Raw genomic sequence first — 26596 nt, 5'->3', positions numbered from 1 at the left:
TAAATTTAATTTTTTTTTAATTTTTTAACGATGGGAGTGATCCTATTGCTAAAAAATAAAAAATTTAAATTTACCGACAGGGTCAACTCTGTCGCTAAAAAATAAAAACAATTTAAATTTAGCGACAGAGTATTTCCTGTCGGTAAAAATTAAAAAACTTAAATAAAAATAAAAATTTAGTGACGGGTCAACTCGTCGCTAAAAAAAAGTAAAAATAAAATAAAGAATTAAAATTTAGCGACAGGTCAATCGGTCACTAAAAAATAAAAAAAATTAAATAAAAAATAAAAAAAATTATATTCAAAGAAAGGTATTATATATCGAGGACGTCGTGTGCTTAAGGGAGAGAATGTAATACCTCAAAAGTTCAAAGAATGATAGTATATATCGAGGATAAATAAGGAATGAAATAATACCAACTTGATACTTTTTAGAATGAATGTAGGCAAAGAACTCCCGGGTTAAGTGTGTTTGAACTGGAAAAGCTTAAGAATAGGTGGCCTTTGTGAAGTTCGCATAGACCCATCAAAGTAAGTTATTTCGACTCTTCTTATCACTCGATGCGAGATGTTACATGGTCATTTAAATTATACCACTTAAAATATATATATATATATATATAGCAAGGGCGCAATTTATTTACATTCACACAGACAGACTCAAGGAACGTACTTTCAACTTATTAATATTATTTCCTATCAACAGACTACACGTGCATTGATAGTTAATAAAATTATTTGTTACTCACAATTAAGGGGTTCTTTTTCTGGGTTATATTCAAATCAAATGTAGGTGAAAGTATACAAAACACACAAAAGAAGAAAAAAACTTTAAACAGAAAAAGACAAGACTATAAGGCTCTAGATATCTCAATTAACATTTATCTAAAAATAGCAATTCAAGATATCCTCTCTATTGGTACAATACAGGTGTGTTTGATTACATTATTTATAATTTAATTCTAAGTAATATTGGTTAGAAAATAAAAATCATCTCATTCTCTTGAAAAATAAATTTTATGGAAAGAAAATTTAAATGATTGTATCATATATATTTTTTTATGAAAAAATTAAGAGTGTTTGATTATTTTTTATAAAAAAATATATAATCAAATACACTCTAACTGTTCAATGCACGTGGGCCCACCCTCTGATTGTATCATTTTCCGCTTTCCTTTGTCCTAAAGCCAAGAGGGATGCCATGTTTGGCAATTAGGCAAAGGCCTTGTTAAGTTTGAGGAACATGGGTTTTGTATATTTTAATATTTAATATTAATTAAAAAACACATAATAGTCATATCATTAAATATATAAACTCAAAAAATTCAACAATTAATCTTTCTAGACAGAACGAAATGTGTGATTTGTCTACACTTGGTTGGATAACTGTAACAGAAATATTATTTAATATTTTGACTAACATTATGTATTGAACTCTTACACATTTTATATTGATATAAAATATTATAAAATGTTAATATAAATATTAAAATTAAGTATTTAAATAATATTTTATATATTGGTCCAAAAAGTAAAATCGTTCATCTCAGGTGTCCCACACTCTGTTCGATAAGACATGAATATTTTTTTTTTCTATTTTAAATATCGGAGGTGGTTGGTAGGTTAGTAGGTAGCTTGGTAGGGTGTGCCGAATTTAATGATATTAGCGTCCATCCTTCCGAGATGGACGATGCAGCATCTTGATTGATCTGGCAATGAGAGAAGATACGGAACAAAGACGTAAATATTTAGATAAACCATAGGACCCTGTCATCCTATACACACGTATATACATATATATAATGTGTGTCTTTTATCAATACCACACTATATGTCTACTAAAATTAATCATCTCATCTTTATATAAATCTCTTATTTTTTTTTTTTTTAATCGAGGTGATATCCAAGCTTCTGTATATACAGTAAAAGAAATTAAATTATAAACAAAATATACTAGTTTGATACGATTAAATATTTCACCCATGTGATTTTTGGCCTCTTAACGTTTGAATAGTTTTTCTTTGCAAGAAACTCTACTATATAAAGGGCTTAGGGCCAAAACATTTCCTCACAGTTGTAGTCTCCACTATCATTTGCTAATAGCTTCTGGATTTGTGAGTAGCTTTTTCTGGGAAAAAATGGGTCTAACCGGCAAGATGGAACGGCAAATAGAGCTTAAATCTGGCGGTGATTTGTTGCATGAGATCTTCAAATCTAAACCCCACCATGTCTCTGGCATCACTCCTGCCAAAGTCCAAGGCTGTTCCTTGATTCAAGGTGAATGGGGCAAAAATGGCTCTATCATCTGCTGGAACTACACCCATGGTATGTATGTATGATGACATGTACAACACAAACATTTTCAATTTTTTTAATGTTTCAAGTGCACATTACGACTGTGGCTGTGTTCTCAGATGTGCTGTTTCTTTTGTGATATTGATACACAGATGGGAAAGAGAAGACTGCGAAGCAAGTGATAGAAGTATTTGATGGGGAGAAGAAGACGATCGTATTCAGGATCATAGAAGGAGATCTGTTGCAGCTGTACAAGACCTTCATAATCCTGCTTCATGAGGAAACGAAAGGGGGCAAGAACTGGGCGACATGGGCATTTGACTACGAGAAGCTGGGTCCTGATGTTGAAGATCCGGTCAGCCTTCTGGACTACTTGACCGATGTTGTCAAAGACATTGATGCCCATCATTCCAAGTAATGGATGGATCAAGCAAAGCTTACGAAGCTGTCGTGCTTGGAACTAGTGTACTTCTATGTGATCAATAATTAAGGATAAGAATAATTTGTACCTTTGGAGGGTACCTGTGTGGTGAGAGTACTTAAAAATGTTGTGATCAAATATGTAACGTTTGCTGGATGTGATGTGTAACATGTTATATGATATACATAATGTGATCTTTTCATATACTTTCACGGGCCAAACCTATGTTTTTTTTCTCTAAACTTTTATGAAAATCCTATCATTTTTTTGAACTTTAAATCTAACCTATTGAATATGTTGTCCAAAAAAATAGACAAAAAGAAGGTGAATTGGGTTTTTTTTTAAATTTAAAACTTTAACTATTATTAAAAATTCTTAAATTGTGATCTTGATATTTAGCGATTGTAGTTGGAATAAGAGTAGTAATAATAGCAAGCAACCACAAATAATACTAGCTAGAATGTTTTTAGAGATTTGGCTATAAGAGTCTAGTACTTTCTCTCAAGACTATACTTGAGTTTCATTAGGTAAAATATATCACTAGTTTTTTATTAGATGTAGAACTAATATACAATCTCTTGCCTAATCAGGAACCACTACTACACTACTAGCAAATACAAACCCTCACACAACAAGTGAGTAAAAACATAACGTTGTGTGAGTAAAAGCATAACTTACCAATAGAGAAAAATCAAACAAATAAGCAATTATGAGAATTCCACCAGCCTAACACACTTCAAATTATTGAACTGTCTCACTCTAGTTTGAATGTTCTTTCAATCAGTTCACTTTTTTTAAGGCGCTATACTTACCCTATATATATTTTTCTTCAAAAAACTATATGTTATTGTTGATTTTATTACCCAACCTATATCTCGGCCAAACACAAGATCAAGCGTAAAATATGAAAGATAAAACAGAACTATTAAGAAATCAAGAACACAAGACACACATGTTCGGATTCGAAAAGATCCTACTCATGGAAAAGGCTTTGTCTCTAGTCAATCCACTAAATATCTCAAGATTACAATCGGATTACAAGATCACAATAAGAATAAAACGTATTGCAAAACAGATTGAAACATAATATAAAATACAATAACAAGTGCGAGTTCTGTCCAACCTGTCTCAAGATCAAGTCAAGTATCTGTTCTATTAGTTTTACCAATCTCTCATGCCTCAGGCGATTAAACAACAATAGAGATTACACAATATCTTTTACCTTACCGAGTGATCTTAAAATAAAATCAAAAAATCAATCGATTGAGAGAAGGATTCACTAGAAAAGTGTCTCGCTTCAAGCGCTGATTTAGGGTTTTAGAAATGAGCGAGAAAAGCAATCTATCGATTAGGACAGGATCATAGCCCTTTTATAGTAGCAGCAGCGAGACTGGAATGGGTCGAGCCAACAAGCGCAACACGCATAGACCACAAGATTATGGGCTTGGCCCATAACACATCTTGGCCCAAATGAAACTTGACCCACATGATATAACAACAGATTATATACGCATTAAAAATTCAATTTAAATGAAAGTTAAATGTAACCAAATTTCATATAAAAGAAATGCAATCAGATTGTACATAAAAATATAAATGATAAAACATTTAATGCATTTTGAATCACATTAATCAACAATTATAAAGAAGGGCTATAGTAATTTTGAAATTCAAGAAAATCTTCAAGCTTTCCCAAACTGCCACTTGATTCATTCTAACATCTGTAGGTATCTTTGATTACAGGAATATATTTTTTACAAGAAAAAATATATGGATCAGAACGATTTCTTGAGACAAATCAAATAAAGTTGGGAAAAGATAAAAGGAGACCGTATGTGATCAGAATTAAACATAAGCTTTTTTTGAGACAGGAAGTTCACAAAAAGATTAGATAAATCAACAAAATATGCAAAGGGGACTAAAGTCAAACTAGCTTTTCTCTTCAAAAATGATTTTTCTTTTTTTATGAAGTTTTGAAATAATAACGATAAACTTATCAAATTATGATTTTAAATTAGAAGATATGAGAATAACATCTATTTAATTTTATTTTTGACTATGCAGTAAAAATTTTAATAAACTAAGTCTATCTGAAATATTTGTTGAACTTCAATCGACTGAAGTGGAAACTTCAATCAACTTAAGTTGTCCAGAAATATTATGCACAACTTGGTTGAGAATCGATCAACCTAAGATCAAAGGGTAAGATTCTGGTTAACTTAAATGCATCTTAAGTCAACTGATCTTATGCAAAATCTGATACCAACTTATTGCCTTACTTAAGTTGATTTAAACTTAACCATCAGTCAACTTAAGATACTTAGACATGACTTTCATTTCTTCACATTATTAAGTTGATTGAAATTCTTTATTTTTACTTTTATTTCAATAAAATTATTTTTGTTATCATCAAAATCATATTATCCTACCCTTGAGTTTAATAATCTTCCCCTTTGTGATGATGATAAAAATTTCATGTTTTTTTTTCTCTTTAAATAGAACCTTTTTAATTAACTCCCCCTATGGTTATGCCTTAGAGAAATGAAACTCCCCCTGAATCTATACAGTATAAAAATTTTGAGATGTTAAGGCAATTGATTGATGGATAAGTCAAAAACATACATCAGTTAAGACATGTGAATACATAAGTCAAAAACATACATGAGTTATGGCATGTGAATAATATAAGTAAAAAACATGCATCAATCATAGTGAGCTTGTCCTCAATATGTGCCATGCGACACTCCATCCGAGTCATCCGTGCACTCGTGTCATAAAAGTTCCCACGGTTTGCAACCTCCAAAATCTAAATTGCTTCAAGAAGATCTTTCATAGAAGGTCCTAGACTAGCAGAATAAGATGGCTCACCAAGCTCGAGGCTAATGGCAGTTGATGTAGGAGGGTTGTGGATAGGAGTGGGTGGCATAGAGATAGCTTGGGTATACCCGGCCTCTTCATCTGTAGAGTCATCATGGGTCGGAATAACATTTTAGGCCTCGAAGATTTTTGCCAAACTCCTTGCAGCTTTATACATTTCTTGAAGTGCAGAGTCCCTATGCAGATTCAGTCAATAGGCTTGAGGGGAACGTAAGTTTCATTGTCCAAAAGAACATCGAAGTGTCGAAAAATCCTAGTGAGAATCATACCATACGAAGGAGGAGTTGCTATTTTGGGATAAAAAATGTCCATATGATGCACCATGACATAAGGCATGTCAATGGGAAAATGATTCACAATGCACACACAATTTCAAACTCATAGTAGGAGACATGATCAAAAGACCCATTTTTCGGAAAAAAAACAATGACAGGTGGTAAAATGTAACAAGCAAATGAGTATGTCAAAATCTTTTCTTGAAGGCATATACTCATGAAAATTGGGATTGTGAGTAAGCACTCTAACAGTCATGATAGGTTCAAAATTTTTAGTGACCACGATTGGGATTCAAGAATTTGGATTTAGAAATTGTTTGCAGGAATGCCAAAAATCTCATGGAAAATAGAAGCATCAAACTCAATATCAACTTCCTTAACCTTAGATTGAATTCTAAAAGGATGGTCAAGAATGACAAGATTTGCATAGAAGAGACAAAATAATTGTTAACTTTGTGTAAACAATGGCACCTCACACCCAAGAGAGAGGGTGAATTGGGTGTTTTAAAACTTAAATTAAGATTTATAAATTTTTTACTTGAAAAGAGGTTTTAGTGCAATAAAACAGTAAATATGAAACAATATTTGCAAAACTTGAAAAATCTAAACTAAGAATAAAATCAATAGTACAAATGATTTATAGTGGCTCCACTATCTTAATTCATCACTACGAATTTTTAAATTTATTAAAATCTCTTACTTGAACTCAAGTAGCCCTCTAACAATCAGCTAAGTAGTATACAATCTCCTATTTGCACCACCTAGGCATTGAAGCAATATTGCTAGACAATGTACAAAAACAATTATAATGAGATGATCCGAGAGGTATAAACTCTCAGTTACAATGTTTCTCAAATGAAGATGCAAAGACTAAAACAAAATAATATAAATAGTATCTATAGCCTTTTGAGAGAAAAATGAAAGCATAAACACTAATGAGAAGAATTAATATAATTGTAAACTCTTATCACTTCATGTTCATTCATTAGCCTCTCTACTACATATAATTATAGCTTTCTCCCGAGCATTAAAGAAGACTAGCCGTTAAGAGTCGTTAGAGACAATTAGAGCCTACACAGACTAGTCATTAAAACATATCGGTGAAGAAAATGCTTGATAGTTTTACTAAATCAGTCGACAATTTTTTTGGGGGGAATTTGGAGCACACAATTGGTTTGGGCAAATGATTGACTTTTTTTTATAAAAATGGTTAACTTATTTGACAAACGGTTGACAGTTTGAAGCAACAAGTTGATAGTTTTAAGAGAAAGTCGATATTATACAGTCAATGTCGATAAAATTTGAAATTAAGTAAAAAAAATAGAGCATGAAATTTCTCTATCAACAGGTCTCAAGAATTGTCGACTGTCTTTGGCCAAAGGCCAGAAACGATCAATTGTTTCCTTAAGAAAGTCAATAGTTTTTACTCTTTTTAATAGCTCAGGCAATTGAAACACAAAATGGTCAACATATGGACTTGAAATGTTCAACAATTTTGCCTTGAATTTTAAAAAGATGTTAAAACAAATGTTAAAATAAATTTTTAACAAATCTCATATACTCATTTATTTGATTAATATATATTGAGTGGCAAAAAGATATTTTTCAAGAGATTACCACTAAGGAGTTTATATTATTTGACAAAATGATTTAAACAACATTCTTAGACAATAAATAGATTTTCCATTTTCAAGAATATATACTTTATTTTCATTTTGAAAATGAAAATAACATGAAAATATTTTTCATTATAAAAAATGAAGATTTTCATTATGAAAGAATTTTTCATCAAAGATATTCAACATGATGATTTTTATCAATAAGTAATCATGAAGCTTTTCATCATCAAAATAATATCAAAAGTAAAATAATTTTGATACATTTCATACAACAATTCATTTGATTCCAAAATAACTTTTCTTTGATATCATAATTTTGTTTTCCAAGATAAATTATTTCCCCACAAAGGATTTTATATTGAAAGAACATTTAGGATTTTTATCTTTTGGCATTAGTAGAATATATAAAGGCTAACAACAATTTTATCAAAAATATTTTAGATATTTTACAAATTAATCTCATTAATCATTTTCAAATTTCAAAAAAGTTTTTCATTATCAAAAGCAAAACAACATGCTAGTAGCATTGAATGATAAAGATAGATAAGAAAATTGAAATCTTAGGTCAACAAATAATTTGAGATGAAAGATTTGGAAATAATAAAGAAAATACTTAGAATGCAAATTTTAAGAAATGAGGAGACATGTAAATTTTATCTAAATAAAAAAGAATATATTGAGAAAGTTCTAATTAAATTCAATATGTAAAAGACTAAATCTATAAATACTCCATTGGCTACATATTTTAAGCTTTCATCTAGTTTGTCTTCACAATCAAATATTGAAATTGACAAAACGTTGAGGATTTCACACTCTAGTGCAGTGGGGTGTCTCAGGTATGCTATAGTATGTACATGCCTAGATCTAGCTCATGTAGTGAGCGTGGTTAATAAGTGCATGGTTAACCTCAGTAAAGAACTTTGAAAGGCAATCCAATGATTTTTTGTGATATTTGTGTGGTACTGCTAATGCATGTTTACAATTTAGAAAGACTAGAGATTGAGTCATATGTTTTGTTAATTATAATTTTGAAAGAGATATTGATGAAAGAAGATTACTTATTGGGTATGTTTTCACCATTTGTAATTGTGCTATCAGTTGGAAAGCTACCTTATAATCTATTATTGTCAAGTTTACTACTAAAGTTGAATATATGACAATTACTAAGGCTATTGAAACAGTCATTTGGTGAAAGGGTTGATTGGTGAAATCAACGAGAATCTTCAAAACAATTCAATTCATTGTGGTAGTCAAAGTGTCATTTTTCCATACTAAAGATTAAATGTTTCGCTAGAGAATTAAGCACATTGACATCTAGAGAACTAAGCACATTGATGTGAGATATCATTTTATTCAAAATATTATTACTTGTGGTAATGTTATTGTGAGAAAAATCAACACTTATGATAACCCTACAGATATGTTAACCAAGTCCTTGCCTATTATAAAGTTTAAGTATTGTGTGGATTTAGTTATTATTCATCATGAAAATTAGTTCTCCGTGATTTTACTAGGAGATAAAATTATGAATAATTTCATAATTAAATTTTGTGTCAAGGTAAAGTTTGTGATATATAACTACGATTTGAAATTCAAATTTGATTGTAATTAAGATATATCTACAATTGAATATTTATTTTTATGCCTCATCAAAATTTATCTTCTTCATGGCTCATCTTCAAATTAGAATATAGATTTATTCAATTTAATTATTTGTTTTCATATACATCCATAGATAAGTAATAGATTTATAAATAGATACCTAATATACTAAAATTATGATAGCAGCAATATCAGTATTATAGTAATAATATCATCATAGTAATATTTTGTTCTTTTTAACTATAATTTTTCTTAATTTAAATTTTTCACATAAATTTTTTATATTCATTTATATATTTGATAGTTTCATCTTAATTTATTTTCAATCCTAAATTTTTACATGACTTCAGAAGTTACTTCCTAAATTTCCTTTGTGTTGTACCTATTCGCTTTTTATTCATCGAAAAATAATTGCCTTTGACTTTGTTATTTTCTTAGAGATAAACACAAAAAATAAAAAAATAAGTATTTTTTTAAGAAGATATTTCGAGCCGAACAAACCGCAGTGGCCCACTTTGCTTCCCGTCGTTCCCACACGATTTTCTTGCCACTCCTGTCAATTCATGTTAATACTGCTAGCTTTAAAGAGATGAATTATTTATCTTGCAATGGTTAACAAGTCAAAATCCCATCCGACACGTCATATATATAAAATTAAAAAATTAATCAAAAGAATACCTACTCTTAGTTATAATGTTTTCAATTTTCTATTTAATTAATTTCAACGGTGGATAATTATCTACTGCCACTACATTTTATCTCTAATTGTTCATAAGATAAGTTACGTCAGATGATTAGTTGATTGCGTCACCTCATTTATTAAATTATTTAATATGATTTGTCATTTCAATAATTATTATTAATAATAATAACCACAAGTTTATAGTTGAAATTATACAATAAGTCGGATGAAAAAAATTAAAAATTTAGTTTAAAATTGAAAACAAAGTAAAAGTTAGATTTTCTTTTTAGTAATTTACTCTATTATGTATAATAAAATTGTATTAAGAAAAATAGCATGATAGACTTAATCAAACCATTTTTTATTTTTATTTTTAAAATTGCAAATAAAGTCAAATAAAAACCTAAAGGGTAAATTAGGTAAATTCGGCACTCCTAGATTTTGTGTAAATACAAGAATATCCCTAATTTTTCAAAAATTATATGAATGGACTTTATTAAAAAATTATATGAAATTATACCTAAAGTTAAATTTAGATTAAACGAGATATCTCTAAAATTTTATAAAATTGCATAGATTTATTAAAAAAATATTTAACCGAATTTTCTGGATATGAGAGTATATACTATAATTTATTGAAATCAAAATTATATAATTATTATAATGAAATTGTCTCTAAGTTAATGCTCGAGTTAACTGGTTCCAAATATGTAAAATCATTATCCTTGTAATAATACAAAATATTTTAATAATTTTTACAAAGATACTATTTAAAGACTAAATTTTGATATTCAAAATAATTTTATATATTAATATATTATATTATGTGTAATTTTAAACGTTAAAGTTGACTGTCTAAATAACATTTGTTCATAATGTTGTAGAAGAATTTTGTTAGGTTGCATTTGACTAGGTAGTTCGCGAGTATGGCCTGTCTTGAAGTGGGAGCAATGTATATAATCATTATCTTTGTAATAATAAAAAATATTTTAATAATTTTTACAAAAATACTATTTATAGACTTAATTTTAATATTTAAAATAATTTTATGTGTAAATATATTATTGATGATGGTTTTTGTGATCGACCAACCACGTGCCACCTGTAACATCCCGTTCGAGCGATAGGAAGGACTGGAACAACTTACCCTGATGGGCCTACATGAACTTCCCAGGGGGGTCACCCATCCCTGGATTACCCCAGGTCAAGCACGCTTAACTTGGGAGTTCTTTGCCAACATTCAGCCCAAAAGGTATCCAGCTGGTGTTATTTCCTTTCTTACACTATCCTCGATATATACTAACCTCTCTGGGCTCTCGGGGTATTACATTCTTCCCCCCTTAAGCACATGACGTCCTCGTCATGCGACCTTACAACTGGTCCCAGACCTTCTCCCCTTGGGGGCTGCCATCCTAGAAGCCTGCCAGAAGCCGCTCCTTGTACAGGCCCTCAAGCCCGGCGCCACTCCCCGCCCTCATCGGACCGCTTTCGCCAAGGGTCGGCTCTGATACCACCTGTAACATCCCGCTCGAGCGATAGGAAGGACTGGAACAACTTACCCTGATGGGCCTACATGAACTTCCCAGGGGGGTCACCCATCCCTGGATTACCCCAGGTCAAGCACGCTTAACTTGGGAGTTCTTTGCCAACATTCAGCCCAAAAGGTATCCAACTGGTGTTGTTTCCTTTCTTACACTATCCTCGATATATACTAACCTCTCTGGGCTCTCGGGGTATTACACCACCTCTGTAACTGGATCTCGAAAATAGAACCTTAGACTTAGCGATGTCGAACCTTGGGGATAGAACCTGTAAAACAACGGAGTGACGAGACTAAGATCCTCCGGGTAGACTCCGACGCTCAAATTAGTAGAGTAAATGAGTAGTTGAAATATAATAGCTGAAAAGCTTAGTCATACTTGATGAGGACCTTTGTTTTTTATAGGCGGATCTGTTATGGGGTACTCGAGATAAGCGGGCATGACCCCAGAGGACCCCGGTCAAGTTGGAACGAGTCTCGCAGTCTGGTCCAAATTTTTTGATCCCCGCACCAGATTGTTGACTTGCCATGTTTCGATCTCTCGGACAATTCACGTGACGAGAGAGACTATTAACGCATAAAGATATTCTTGTAATTTTAGTTCGTGCCACATCAATTATATTAGGTGTGATTTTAAGCTTTAAAATTTAGGCTCTAAATAACATTTGCCATAATGTTGTAGAAGAATTTTGTTGGGCAGCATTTGAGTAGGTAGTTGGCAAGTATGGCCGGTCTTGAAGTGGGAGCAATGTATATAATCATTATCTTTGTAATAATAAAAAATATTTTAATAATTTTTACAAAAATACTATTTATAGACTTAATTTTAATATTTAAAATAATTTTATGTGTAAATATATTATTGATGATGGTTTTTGTGATCGACCAACCACGTGCCACCCCTGTAACTGGATCTTGAAAATAGAACCTTAGACTTAGCGATGTCGAACCTTGGGGATAGAACCTGTAAAACAACGGAGTGACGAGACTAAGATCCTTCGGGTAGACTCCGACGCTCAAATTAGTAGAGTAAATGAGTAGTAGAAATATAATAGCTGAAAAGCTTAGTCATACTTGATGAGGACCTTTGTTTTTTATAGGCGGATCTGTTATGGGGTACTCGAGATAAGCGGGCATGACCCCAGAGGACCCCGGTCAAGTTGGAACGAGTCTCGCAGTCTGGTCCGAATTTTTTGATCCCCGCACCAGATTGTTGACTTGCCACGTTTCAATCTCTCGGACAATTCACGTGACGAGAGAGACTATTAACGCATAAGGATATTCTTGTAATTTTAGTTCGTGCCACATCAATTATATTAGGTGTGATTTTAAGCTTTAAAATTTAGGCTCTAAATAACATTTGCCATAATGTTGTAGAAGAATTTTGTTGGGCAGCATTTGAGTAGGTAGTTGGCAAGTATGGCTTGTCTTGAAGTGGGAGCAATGTATATAATCATTATTTTTGTAATAATAAAAAATATTTTAATGATTTTTACAAAATTACTATTTATAGACTTAATTTTAATATTTAAAATAATTTTATATGTAAATATATTATATTATGTGTGATTTTAAGCTTTAAAATTTAGGCTCTAAATAACATTTGCGATAATGTTGTAGCAGAATTTTGTTGGGTTGCGTTTGATTCGGTAGTCTGCAAGTATGGCTTCTCTCACAGCGGGAGCCATTGCGGACCTACTCCTGACGAAAGCGATAATTAATGGACAGTGACTATCGCAATACGCATTTCAATGCTTATACCTATCCGTAGTAATAATAAGTTCACTTCTCATTTCCTTGCACCATGTTAAGCCAATTCTATTTTTTTTATTTATGTATTTTTATTTTTTATATGATTCAAATTTTTTGCTATGAAATTTGTATTTTTAAATTAATTTAAATTTTATATTTTAATATTTTTTTCATTTAATAATTTAATTTTTTATTATTTTAATTATATTTTTAAATATATATTTTTAATTTAATTTAATCTATCTATTTTGAAGTAAATAAAACGTGATAGTGATAAGTATTTTATTATTTTATTTTATTTTTTTATATATAAATATATATAAATTAAATTAATTTAAAAATATAATTAAAATAATAAAAAATAAATAATTACATAAAAAAAAAATTATTAATATTTCTTAAACTACACAATATATATAAAATAATAAAAATATTTTTCGCGTCTCATTGTTTCACCTCATAATATTTTACATAAAATATTTCTTATGTAAAATGATAAAAAATACTCCTCACTATCTTAGGTGAGGAGTATTTTAGTCATGTGTCTTGTCATTTTACCTTATGGTCTTAAATAATTTTTTTTTATTATTTTACATATATTATGATTAATCCAAAAAATATTAATAACATTATTCAATTTGTAGGCCCATTCTCCAACTAATGCCAACAGCCATCAACCATTTAATATCTTATCATCACTATTATTATTAAATGATACTAATTCAGACGACTTTAATGAGTGGTCGCAATTTGCTGTGTCACCGGACGGGTAAAATAATCTTTAGGCGAGGATCATGTGCATTTAAAAACTGTTTGCAGGCATCTTTCTTGAGATTATTATTTGGTATCCCCTTATTTGTGATTTTAATTTTGATAAAAAAAATAAATTATAAATAAAAATTTTATCTTATTATGCAAAGTAAGAAATCGAATTCACGATCTATTGATACGAATTTTAAATTATCATAATTCAATCACTTGACTTGTATTGTGAGAGATTACATGCATTTTTCTAACTTCGATACAAATGAAGTGATTTTCAAACGGAGTTCACAATATGTAATAGTATATAACTATATGACACATTAATAAAATTATTACAAACACTAAACAAAAAATAATAATTACGACAATAACCTCAAGCTAGGGTTTTTGTCACTTTAATAGAGGTTCTATGGGTGTTAGGTTTTTAATTATTCGTGTCCATGACTAATATATAGACTATTATATATGACTAATATATAGACTATTATATATGTGTGTGTGACGTTTAAAAGTTCTTTAGATCAAGTTTTTTAATTTTTTTCTTTTTTTTCTAAGTATAATAATTAGAAGAGGAAGCCTAAATCCTGTATATATAATGGCTTGTCCTTTTATTAGTTATGTTAGTTTTTTTTTTTATTTCATCTACTGTCTCACAATTGTTTACATTTAAACTATCTTAGTAGTGACCCACTTAACTTATTTTTAATGGGTTTAGATCTAATCTCTTTATTTATGGTGTTATTTATTAATTTCTTTTTAATATATAATTATGCATTAACCATAGCATTTTCATTTGGACTATATTTGCTCATTCTTGTATACATTAATGCTTAATTACTTAACATTAATTCAATGTGAACTGTACAATAAAAATGATAAACATGATTAATCAAATAATTACTGCTATATTGTTTTAATAATATGTTTTACTAAAATTGTTTAAATCAATCAATTTCACTCTCTTCACACGATTGACAGCTACAGATATGAATGAAAGATCTGAGTTGGGAACAGTTGTTCTCAACCAAATGATCTTACCTGCCCGATATAACTTTGGGCAGCGTGACAATTTGTTTATTCATGACAGTGCCATTAGGTCAGAAGAAACGAACAAAGTTAATCCACTATTAAGTGAAAATTTAACTTCTTGTTAGCGTTATATCTAAAAGTCAATTATAAGATGATGTTTAAGGATGATTTTACATGTTAATTATTATTTTTAATTAATGACTTTGAAACGATATTTTTTATTTATCATGCATTGACTATATCTTATTTCTGCATATAAAGTTTATGGAAATAAATATCAAAATATTAATTCTCAATGGTTGAGAATTGAGACTGATTTTCTGAAATAATTTATTTATAAAAATATTCTTAATACTAGGATTATTAATTATTGCACATTAATAAATCATATGGACTAGTCCATGCTATTTGTTTTTTTTTTTTTTTGATAATTTAGATGTTCGGATTTTATCCGTCTAATTTTACTAATTTTAAAATAGACCAATCTTTTCCCCATGGTCCATATATCTAGAAGATAGATACAAGAGAGCCAAAGAATTTCAAATGTTATTGTCACCTTGTGTGTGGATAAATCTAGAAGTGGGATTAAATTCTTGAAGCCATAATCAGTGAGAAATAAGTTATGACTTCTTTTTATATTTAATTATTTAAGTTTTATATGCATCATATAAAAAAAGTTAAATTAAAGAATTATTATTTTTTTTTAAAATGTATTATTTAAAGCGGCGAGGGCCCAAGTGATTTTCTGCATCACAACTCGCCGTCTCTACCAAACATATAGTTTTGTCGTTTGCTGTGAAGGAAGCCGCGACCACCATGGCCCGCAAGTTGGTGCGCCAAGTACCCATCAAATCGGACGGCGATGTGTTCCATGAGATCCTCAAAGAAAGGCCGCATCACATCTCTAATATGTCCCCGGCTCACATCCAGGGCTGTGCTTTGCACGAAGGTGACTGGGGCAAAGTCGGCTCCGTCACCTTCTGGAGTTATACTCATGGTATTTATGCACGCTGGCTGGCGAATTCTTTAACTATTTTACAGCTTACCTATATCTAGAGAGTTTGTAACTTAATTTACTACACGGTCATTCAATTCATAGGATGCAACCCCTTTTTTTCGTGAGAGCTCTTTCCGTTTAATTGCACAAGATGGTAAGTATATTGGGTCGTTCATGGATGTGTACCCCCATACTCGCTTTTATAAGAAAGGAAAATTTAACCTGAACATTATATTAGACCGTATATATGTTGTTTCTTATTAGACTTTGTTTCATAGTATCATAAGCCCTATATGATTTATATGACCATGACACCACTAGGACACATAGTAATTAGATAATGAACGCAATACTACCAAATATCAATCTCTGCAACTCTTAAGAGTTCAATATATAACCCACCGTGTTAACTGAATTTCTATGTGTCGATACAATACAGATGGGAAAGAAAAGGTTGCAAAGGCGATGACAGAAGCAGTAGATGAGGCAAGCAAGTCGGTGACATACAAGGTGATTGAAGGAGATCTGATGCAGCTGTACAAGAGCTTCGTCATCACAGTCCACGGGGACACAAGGGGTATGAACAACTTGGTCACGTGGACCTTCCAGTACGAGAAGCTCAATGATGCCTGCGGAGATCCAAACTCACTCATGGACTTATGCGTTAACGTCACCAAAGATATTGAGGCTCACCATCTCAAGTGATCTACGATGTTGCTATTATGTATCTGTATACATAAAAGGTTCGAGAGTCCCCCTGTGGCATGAAATAAAAGCACCGTACGTGTGTGGTGGAATAATATCGATATATATAGTCGCTTGCTTCCTCAACCCATGATATGACATATGTATTTTATGTACTAGCAAAAATAACAGTAAAGCTACCCGTTTGGGTAATGTTGAGTCGTAAAACAATTTCTGGTTTGGGACTTAATCTGTATGGCTGAAGTTGTCCTTTCAAGTATTTAACTACCCAACCAAATCTTTAGCTCTCATTACTGCGAATCTTTTACTTATTGGGCCAATGCGCCACGCTTTGCTTCCACCAGAATGTCTTCCCACCGATGGGGTCAATTCAGGCTGATATAATTTTTAACATGTATTTAAATTAATATTAATATAAAATAATACCATAATCATAATTTTGAAGATATGATTGTTTATTTTGAAATGATAAAATCGAAATATGATCCTTTCAACTACGCGTAAGGCTTAACCCACCCCCATTATCTCTGTAATGCATTTTAGATAACATACCATTAAAATTGATTAGAGAGAGAAAAGAGAGAGAGGTTGGAGCACAATTAATTATTTTATCCTAAATGTTCTTGTCGTTTTTAATATATAATATTGATTTCGTTTTTAAATGCGTGAAAGTTTATGAGTTTAAATAACAAAACTTGAAATAAGGAATCTACCCATTGCATAATTACATGAATATTTATTTCTGTGTAACAATATATTATCCATATTGCCAGACCCGCTACCCATTCCGACTCGTACCCATAGGCATTATCCTTAAAAAATTGAACTGTCATTTCCACACAGCCCATATTAAATTTGAACGGATCAGCTGCTCCTTGGTGGGTCCATTTTCCAACAAATTGGTCAATTCATCGACAATCAATTTTTTTTTTTTTTTGGCCTTATCATCACTAGTATTTGATTCATAGAACAATAATGTTTAGCTGTGGGTCATTTTTGCTAAGATAAGTGTGGATCATGTCGTATGTTCTATTTTTTTTTTTAACTGTGTCTGTCAAGAAAATTTGTTTGAATGCAAGAGAATTAAGTTGCGTTCTCTTTATTTTTTTTCAAGTCATTTTTAATTTTTAATTTTTTAAAATAATGAAAATGCATTCTTTTTGCTGTTTTTAAAAATATATTTTTGAAAAAGAAAATTTATAAAAAAAACTCAAAACAATAAAAAAATTATTTTAAGTGTTTTTATTCAAAATAAACTTTAAACTCAAAACACACTTATTTATTTATTTATTTATTCATATTTTAGTATTATAATGAAAAAATATTACAAAATTCATTAATTTTAAAATATATATATATTTTTAATAATATATTAATATTAAATATTTCTAATTTACTGAATAATCAAATTTATTGAATAAAATATTATTAAAAAATTATTTTCAAAATTTTAAAGAGAACGCGTTTTCTAATTTTCTGTTTTGAGAAATAGTTTTTCAAAATAATAAAGAGAACGCGTTTTTAATTTTTTAAAAACAGACTCTCAAATTAAAAAATTCAAAATGAATTCAAAATTCAAAATTCAAAATTAAAAAATAAAGGAGAACGCAATTTTAACTTCCACTAAGAGTAAAATAAAAACATAAATCACAAGTAATTATCTCATTAAGTAAATTTAAATGTGTAAACACAAATTATCTCTGTAATTATATGTTACTATATTTAGATTTAATTTTATACTTTTATAAATAAACTTAAAATATTTTCATTACTTAGCTGTCAAAAAAATAATCAAAATAAAATAATTTGATCAAGATAATGGGTACTAAATTAAGATCTTGCCCGTGATTAAGTTGAGCAAGCTTGACAATTTTTTAATCGATCATTATGTAAAATAATAAACTAGTATATTCACGCATCTAAGAGGGGGCAACCGGAGAGGTGAGGCAGAAGCCAACAGAGTTTGCTATTTAAAGAGTTGAGGACCTAAGTGTTTGCCTCACACACTTGCCTTCACTTCCATCTTCACTGCCAGTACATTTAGCTAGGGTTTCAGGTTGCTGCAAAGGAAGCCGCCATGGCCAGTAAGATGGTGCGCCAAGTAGCTATCAAGTCGGACGGCGATGTGTTCCATGAGATCTTCAGAGATAGGCCTCACCATATCTCCAATATGGCTCCGGCTCACATCCAAGGCTGTGCTTTGCATGAAGGTGACTGGGGCAAAGTTGGCTCCATCGTCTTCTGGAATTATACTCACGGTACATGTGCTAACACCTCTGTGTAATCTATGGTTTTCTATCTACAAATTGCGTTCTAAGAGTATAGCTCAGTGCATGTCCTCTTAACAGTACGCCTCGGATTTTACTCTTCCTTAAAAAGAAACAGGTTATCTCCCAAACTCAGTTTGTAGTTTTCTTTTGGATTCTTCATGTTATTAGACGCTACGTTGTGCTTCATATATACTCTTATGAGATTTAAGCCTAAGCTAAGCCTCAGTGCAAGTCCCTCTGTTCGTAGGTCTTTTTGTGTACTCCAACCGGAAAAGGAAAAAGAAAAGAGTGTCCTAGGAGGGTATATATTTTCAATTCAAAAACTACACACCATCGATCATTCATTAAATAGATTTCTTTCATTATTATTATACAATTTTGGAAATAAATTTATTAAAATTGAATCGCCTTAAATTTTCTATACCGTCTTTCTTAAATTCTGCTTGAGGTGTTGATACAATTCTATCAATATTTGTGTGATATATATACATATAAGTACAGATGGGAAAGAGAAGGTTGCTAAGGAGGTGATAGAGGCAGTAGACGAGGCAAACAAGTCGGTGACATACAAGGTGATTGAAGGAGATCTGATGCAGCTGTACAAGAGCTTCGTCATCACAGTCCACGTGGACACAAGGGGCGTCAACAACTTGGTCACATGGACCTTCCAATACGAGAAGCTCAATAATAGCGTCGAAGATCCAAACTCACTCATGGACTTCTGCATTAGCGTCACCAAAGATATTGAGGCTCACCATCTCAAGTAATTAATGTATTTAAATGATGAGACCAAGACGCCCAATATATATAAATATATATATAAACAAAGGTTTGGGAGTACTGTTTGTGGAATAAAAGCATGCATGAGTTTGTGGTAAAGTGCGACGTCTGCCCCCAATTGATGAACCTTTCTGTTTTGCGAGAGGGTTAGATGATCAGGAGAAGAACCATATTTCACTTGTTTTTTCAATGCATAATAACACATGCATGTGATTAGTGCACTTGTGTAATTAATGTGAAGTTGAGCACGTGTATTTGTATAATTATTTTGACTTGTGTAATCGTAATCTACTCGTTTATATGTGAAGTTGAGTTGAGCCTTATGCACAATCTCTTATAATTTTATAGTAAAAACAATTTCAAGCCTTTACGTCGTCTAATAATTACGTTTATATATGAATTTTTATTGTATGTACAATCTCCTGCACTTGTCCATGTAATGCATTCCTTGATCACCATACAAAGTGAACTAGAGGAAAGGAACAAAATGATGGTAATAAATAAAAAAAGACCAAAGGCTTTGGAAATGGTTTCAAAAGCACATCTCTATACGAGGGAAACACTTAAAATACATTTGTTGTACGTATGAGTGGCTTATTCATTCAAAATTTAAGATTTAACTATGTCAAATTAATTTAATTAACTATGTAACACCCCGTTTCTCAAGCGCGTTATAACTCAAGACAATTATGCGATAATTTTTTTTTTCATACTACTAAAACTAAAACTAAATCATATCATTGCTCTTATACATCCCAAAATTTTCATTCATTTATCTCCGAGGAGAATCATCATAAATATTAAATGCGGAAGTAGAATCGAACCTAACATCATAACATTAATCATAAATCAATTCTTATATCACGGAAAAATAAATTTCTCAACATGACTTAATATATAAGATAAGTTCTCAACTAATATTAACCCTAAATAGGGTTTTACATCATCATTTCTCAAAATATTCAGAATTCGAAGTAGCAGAACTTAAATACATGAGCAACATAACATACATTCAACTGATCATACAACTCATCATGCACTTTGCTAAGTGCCATTACATGCCTCATTCATCCTCGTTTCTGTTACTATCTTCATCTGGAACGTTTGAATATTCCAGAGGCAAAGTCTAGATTAGATGATGAATCATCTAAGTAAGGATATAAAATATTTAATGCTCTCATGTATGTATGCAATGCACATAACATCATAACTTTCATGTTTGGGTCGACTGCACCTTAAGATTACTCGTCATTTTTCCAGTCTCCCTGCCAGACCGAGGTATATGGGTGCACCCTTGGCAAAGTAACGGAGCCAGTATCTAATCTCAAACCCATGCAACGTAAGACCGTGAATTTCATCATGCTCATATGCATATTTCATAAATTAAATATGTAAATGCAATACGTGACATACTCACATCAAGGCATGAAAAAATCATTTATGTAAAATCAGGTTTTGGATCAAACCACTTACAAACCAAGTATTTTCATAAAACAAAATTCAGTTGGAAAGTACCACTTACCTTGTAAAAAGATAATTTTGCCCTTAACATAATTTTGCCTCAAAATTCACGTCGGACTTCCAATCATACTCAATTATGAACCTTGACGTATCCTGGGCATCATAATTACTTAAGAAAATCAAATTTATAATTTTCTCTAATTTTTCTAATTTCTCCCATTTTCTTCTATTATTTCCTCTAGATTATGAAATAAATAGCTCCTCATAAAATTTTCTCAATTTCTCTTCACAATAATTCCTAAAACAATATTCCTAAACCCCATAAATCTCCTCATAATTTTTAGAATCCATATTCTATTTATTTCTCATTTTCTCTTTGATTTTCAAGCATCTATTGCCTCTAAAATTTATAATAAATACCAATCATGCATTTCTCTTCCAATTTCGTCATCAAAAATTCTAAAATATCATTCTCATATTTTTGAAATTTTTCAAGAAATTTTTTAAGATAACTCACCTTCCCGCGGAGCGATTCGGTATTCTTTTATACTGCGACGAAGCCTCGATTTATACATCCAACAACGCCTTCTACTACAAATTTTTACACAAACTACTAAACTCAGCCTATAGGATTTTTTTAGAAACTTTTTGGTATTTTTCTCCCTCTCTCTCTCTCTCTCTATTTTTTTTTCTTCCTCTTTTTCAAATCTCTTTCTCACTATCAAATCTTTCTTTCAACCTTTCTCCTTCTAATTTAAATTCTCAAACCTTTTAAATTTCCTCTATTTATAGGAGGTTAAATTAAGCTTAACATAATTGTAGTGACCCACTATCTTTAATTATTTTATCACATTTCTTAATTATTTTTTACTAAATCTCACTAAAAATCCTTAATTATTTATTCACACCTTACTTTGTCTCCCACATTTTTCAATTATTTCACCTATTATTTTTGATTATTTGTTCACACCTTACTTTGTCTCCCACATTTCTCAATTATTTCACTCATCATCTTTAATTATTTTGTCATCTTTCTTAATTATTTTCCACTAAATCTCACTCATAATCCTTAATTATTTGTCCACACCCTACTTTGTCTCTAACATTTATTAATTATTTCACTCATTATTTTTGATTATTTGTCCACACCTTAATTTGTCTCCCACATTTCTCAATTATTTCACCCATCATCTTTAATTATTTTGTCATCTTTCTTAATTATTTTCCACTAAATCTCACTCATAATATTTAATTATTTGTCCACACCCTACTTTGTCTCCAACATTTCTAAATTATTTCACCTACTATATTTAATTATTTTGTCACCTTAATTATTTTTCACTAAATCTTCTTCTAAATAGATTATTCTTTTATTTAATTCATTAATTTTAAACATATTTTCTTAGCTTACTAATTATCCCATTTACTTAGCCTTTCATTTTTTTCAACTTAGCCCGCTAACTCTAAGCCCATTTACTTAGTCTTTATTTTTTCAATTTAGCCCACTAACTCTAAACCCATTTACTTAGTCTTTATTTTTCCAACTAAGCCCACTAACTCTAAACCCATTAATTTTTTTTTTCAATTATAATATCTAATTGATGTTAAAAATATTTTAAATACAAAATTAATTATTATTATTCTCAAATTGCTAGGATATTACAAAGTAGCTTGTTAAAAAAATTAAATTAAAAATTAATCAAATATAAAAATATTTAATATCATGAAATAATGATAAATGGGTAATTAACCACTAAGATAGTTGTAATGTCCTGCTTCTCGGGCGCGTTATAATTTGGGACAATTCTAAGACAGTAATTTTTTTTTTCTTTAAAACTAATGTTAAACCACATCATTTCTCGAATTCGTCCCAGAATTCCCATTTATTTTTCTCGAAAGAGAATCATCATATACATCTATTGCGGAAGCAAGGATCGAACCTGATATCTTAACATTAATCATAAATTAGTTCTTACATCATCATTGCTCAAAACATTCAAATTTCAAAGTAACAGAATTTAAATACATGGGCTACATGACATACATTACATTTATCATGCAGTCTGCTAAGTGTCATTTCATGATTCATTCATCCTTGTATTTGTTACAATCTTCATCTGGAACGTTTGAATATTCTAGGGGCAAAACTCAAGTTAGATGATGAATCATCTAAGTAAGGGTACAGAAAACATATTTCGTGCATGAATGCAATGTTTTACTCATCGTAGGGGTTAACTGCACCCTTCATGCTACTCATTATTTTTGCGGCCATCTCTTTTGAAGTCGGGGTGTATGGGTGCACCCTTGGTAAAGTAGCAGTGCCAGTTCGTACTCCCTACAAACACAATGTGCGTGATCAACGATATCAACATGTACATATGCATTTTATAGCATGTCATGTATGCAGCCTACGTGATGGATACATATCAGAGCATGTCAATATGATGAAAGCATTCCCAAGGATCGGGTTTGAAACATAAATCACCAACAACCAACCATTTTTCATAAAACTAAATCCAGTTGAGAAGTACCACTTATCTCGATATTCTTGCCATACCTCGAAATTAATGTATCACCTCGATTTGCGTGTCAATCTCAAAATTTGCACAAGTCACTTCAACTTTAGTCTCAAAGCATCCTAATCATCATATTTATTTAAATAAATATTAAAACCTATTTTCCCATAATTTCTTGCATTTTCTTCTCTTTTTTTTCTCTAGTTCTTCCTATTTTTCCTCAATAAATCCAAACTAAATATTTCCTAAATATTTTCTCCAATATTTCACTACGAAAATTTATAAAATAATATTCTTAATTTTTTGAAATTTTCTAGAGAATTTTTACTTACCTTACTTAGCCTCTCAGGCTTCTTCGGTATGCGTGCCATATCCTCGAAACATATACTCGAACCATTTTCTTGACTAAAATCTCTCGAATATTACTAAATCTCCAAATCTTATTTTTTGAGATTTTTCTAGCATTTTTCTCTATTTTTTTCTATATTTTTTCTATTTCTTTTCTTTTCTTTTCTCCTATTCATCCTCTTCTCCATGCTTCTTCTTCTACACTTGCAACTGTCATTCTTCTTTTCCTTTTTCTTTTTCTTTCTTCTTCTTCTTTTCTTCTTCTCTTCCACTGCAACGCACTAGCACCTGTGCACGGCCTGTTTGGCCCTCCCGTCAGCCATCGTGGCCTGCCAACCCTGCCGCGAATCGCCTCCGACCACCCCCGCTCGCATTCGGCCTCCCTGCTGGCTGCTTCGCTAGCGCCACTGCCTCGACCAACTACTACCCCACTCCAGGTCAAGCTTGTGCATCGACCATGGCTGCCTACAAGCGTAGCAACTCGCGACCACAGCTCGCCTTGGCCTCCAGCCGGCCTTACCGCTTGCCACCAGCCTCTCTGGTCTCCGCCTTGGCCATCACTGGCCTTCTCCACACTGCCCCTGTTTGCCGAGCTTGCTGGAGCTCTCGCCCATGGTTGCCCCTCATTCCTTCTTCATTTCTGATGGTTGCTCCCTCTAATCCTTCTCCTATTTATAGTCGATTCACCATCACTCTCGTGCCTTGCCCATTCTTCCTTGGCGTGAAGAACACTCCGTTGACAGCCATCACGTTGCAGGGCATGGAATTGCAGGGAATGACCATAAATTTGCAGACCATGGGCAGTATCATTCACACACACACTTCATGCAACCTATATATTTATATATATATTTATATATAATTATATAACACACTATTAAATTAAGAAAATTACATATTAAACCCCAAATTTCATCCCTATTACACTTGTGCAATTCCCTAATTACAATTATGCCCTTAAACCTCAAATTAATTTGCATTACGATACCGAAAATCCAAAATTAATAAATCAAAACTTAGTCAAAAATTACGATTTGCCCCAGTATTCTTACCAGGCTGTCGTTTCATCCTGAAACCACTGAAGGGTTACTCATTACGCAAAACCGAAGCCCCTTTAGGGTTTCGTTGATTTTTCGGGAGTCTCTTTTAAAGATTTGGTTTTGCAACCTAAATGGCAGCTGCATTTTAGCTGTACCGAAAATCTTCTCTCTTTTGATTTTTTTCAATACCATAAATCCTATCTCGAAACGCTTGTCGATACCATATTATTTTCGTTAGATAATTTTACTCCGAGACATTCCCTACAGTCGATTCGGTACCTATAATTGCTATCAAACCATTTTTTTGGTATTCTAAACTTATCGAAATTACATGGCAATCTCATACAAACATGCATGGGGTATTACAATAACGTTTGTTAAAATAAAAAAGATAAAATTAGAATGTTTTTCGGAATAAGATATATATGGAATAATCAAAATAAGATTGATATTATTCTAATATTTTTATTAAACTATTTCTTAAATTTTTTAGAATGCATTAGAGACATATGGATCATTTTTTTTTTTATCTATAAGGTTCAAAATAAATTTATCTGAAGGGAGAGAGATAAATTTATCTAAATAATTCTAATTAAGAAGTCACATGACTTTTTTTTAAAAAGTTACTAAATAAATTTCAAAGATAATAAAAAAATATTTTTATGTAAAATACTTTTTCTAAGCTATATCTTAAGAAACATTACTATCTCATATCTTGTAATACCCTAAGTTGCATTTTATAAAATTAAGTTTATTAATTCAGTTTAAATGATTAGTTTATTTAGTTTAAGTATATTTATTTTATATAAAGCATGTAATTGAGTATGTAAAATATAAATATAAATATGTATATAAGTATGTATAGCTATATAAATAGAAATAAATATAAATATGTAATAAATTCGTATGTATGTATGTATAAATATGTAAAAAAAAAAAAAAATCAAGAAAAATCCAGAAAATCCGGAAGTTGCAGGCAGCGCCCATGGCTGCCTGCAACCGGGAATTAATAAGGTTAGTGGGGGTTTTTTATGGCGATTGATCAGTGGTATGGCCTTCCCGGCCACGTGGGCTTCGATTTGACATAAGCGGCGTGCTTTTTCGGCTATAAATAGCCCAGTTCGCACAAGCCAATCCATCCGAAAATTGCGAGGCTTAGATCAGTCGATTGGGAGAAGGTTTGAGAGATTGGAGAGTAGGGTTTTGATCTTCAAGTCGCGGGCATCGTTTCTGGAGGCCAACGAAGCAGCGAAGAGGGAGATCCAAGCCTCGCTGGAAAATCGCGACTTCGCCGGAGCCGAGAGTTCAAGCCTTAAATCGAGGTATCTTGAGTTATTTTTTTTCCAATTTTGATGCTGTATTTGGGTCCGGGAGGTCGAAAATAGGGGGGGGGGAGAGCTTCGTATTGAAGCTCGGAAGCTTGGAGGGGCCGCCGGAGAAGATGACCCAGCACGAGCACGTGGCTACACGCGCCTACGAGTAGGAAGACGGCGCGTGCAGCCCACGCGCCCGTCAGAAAATCTAAAAAAAAAAAAAAGAGTAAAATTTTGAAATTTTCTTTATTAAATTTGAAATATTGTTTATGATATACTGGTGAAGCAATTTTCTGGAAATGCCAAAATT

The 26596-nt window shown here is 31.5% G+C and overlaps 3 protein-coding genes across 3 annotated transcripts; all 3 read left to right on the top strand.

The window, feature by feature from the left end:
* The first annotated feature begins 2057 nt into the window (after nt 1–2057).
* LOC127810678 (kirola-like) lies at nt 2058–2921 on the top strand. Its single transcript, XM_052350270.1, has 2 exons — nt 2058–2324; nt 2447–2921. The coding sequence occupies exons 1-2, from the start codon at nt 2138–2140 to the stop codon at nt 2710–2712; spliced, it is 453 nt and encodes a 150-aa protein (XP_052206230.1). The 5' UTR covers nt 2058–2137; the 3' UTR covers nt 2713–2921.
* A 12697-nt stretch (nt 2922–15618) lies between these two features.
* On the top strand, nt 15619–16817 carry LOC127810683 (kirola-like). Its single transcript, XM_052350276.1, has 2 exons — nt 15619–15853; nt 16293–16817. The coding sequence occupies exons 1-2, from the start codon at nt 15673–15675 to the stop codon at nt 16556–16558; spliced, it is 447 nt and encodes a 148-aa protein (XP_052206236.1). The 5' UTR covers nt 15619–15672; the 3' UTR covers nt 16559–16817.
* Nucleotides 16818–18532: 1715 nt separating this feature from the next.
* On the top strand, nt 18533–19610 carry LOC127810679 (kirola-like). The gene is made up of 2 exons (XM_052350272.1): nt 18533–18816; nt 19330–19610. The coding sequence occupies exons 1-2, from the start codon at nt 18636–18638 to the stop codon at nt 19593–19595; spliced, it is 447 nt and encodes a 148-aa protein (XP_052206232.1). The 5' UTR covers nt 18533–18635; the 3' UTR covers nt 19596–19610.
* The last annotated feature ends 6986 nt before the right edge of the window (nt 19611–26596 follow it).

The sequence above is a fragment of the Diospyros lotus genome, chromosome 9, assembly GCF_014633365.1.
Source record: "Diospyros lotus cultivar Yz01 chromosome 9, ASM1463336v1, whole genome shotgun sequence".
NCBI lineage: Eukaryota > Viridiplantae > Streptophyta > Magnoliopsida > Ericales > Ebenaceae > Diospyros > Diospyros lotus.
The sequence above is the reverse complement of the archived record's forward strand: the minus strand, read 5'-3'. Positions and strand labels throughout refer to the sequence as shown.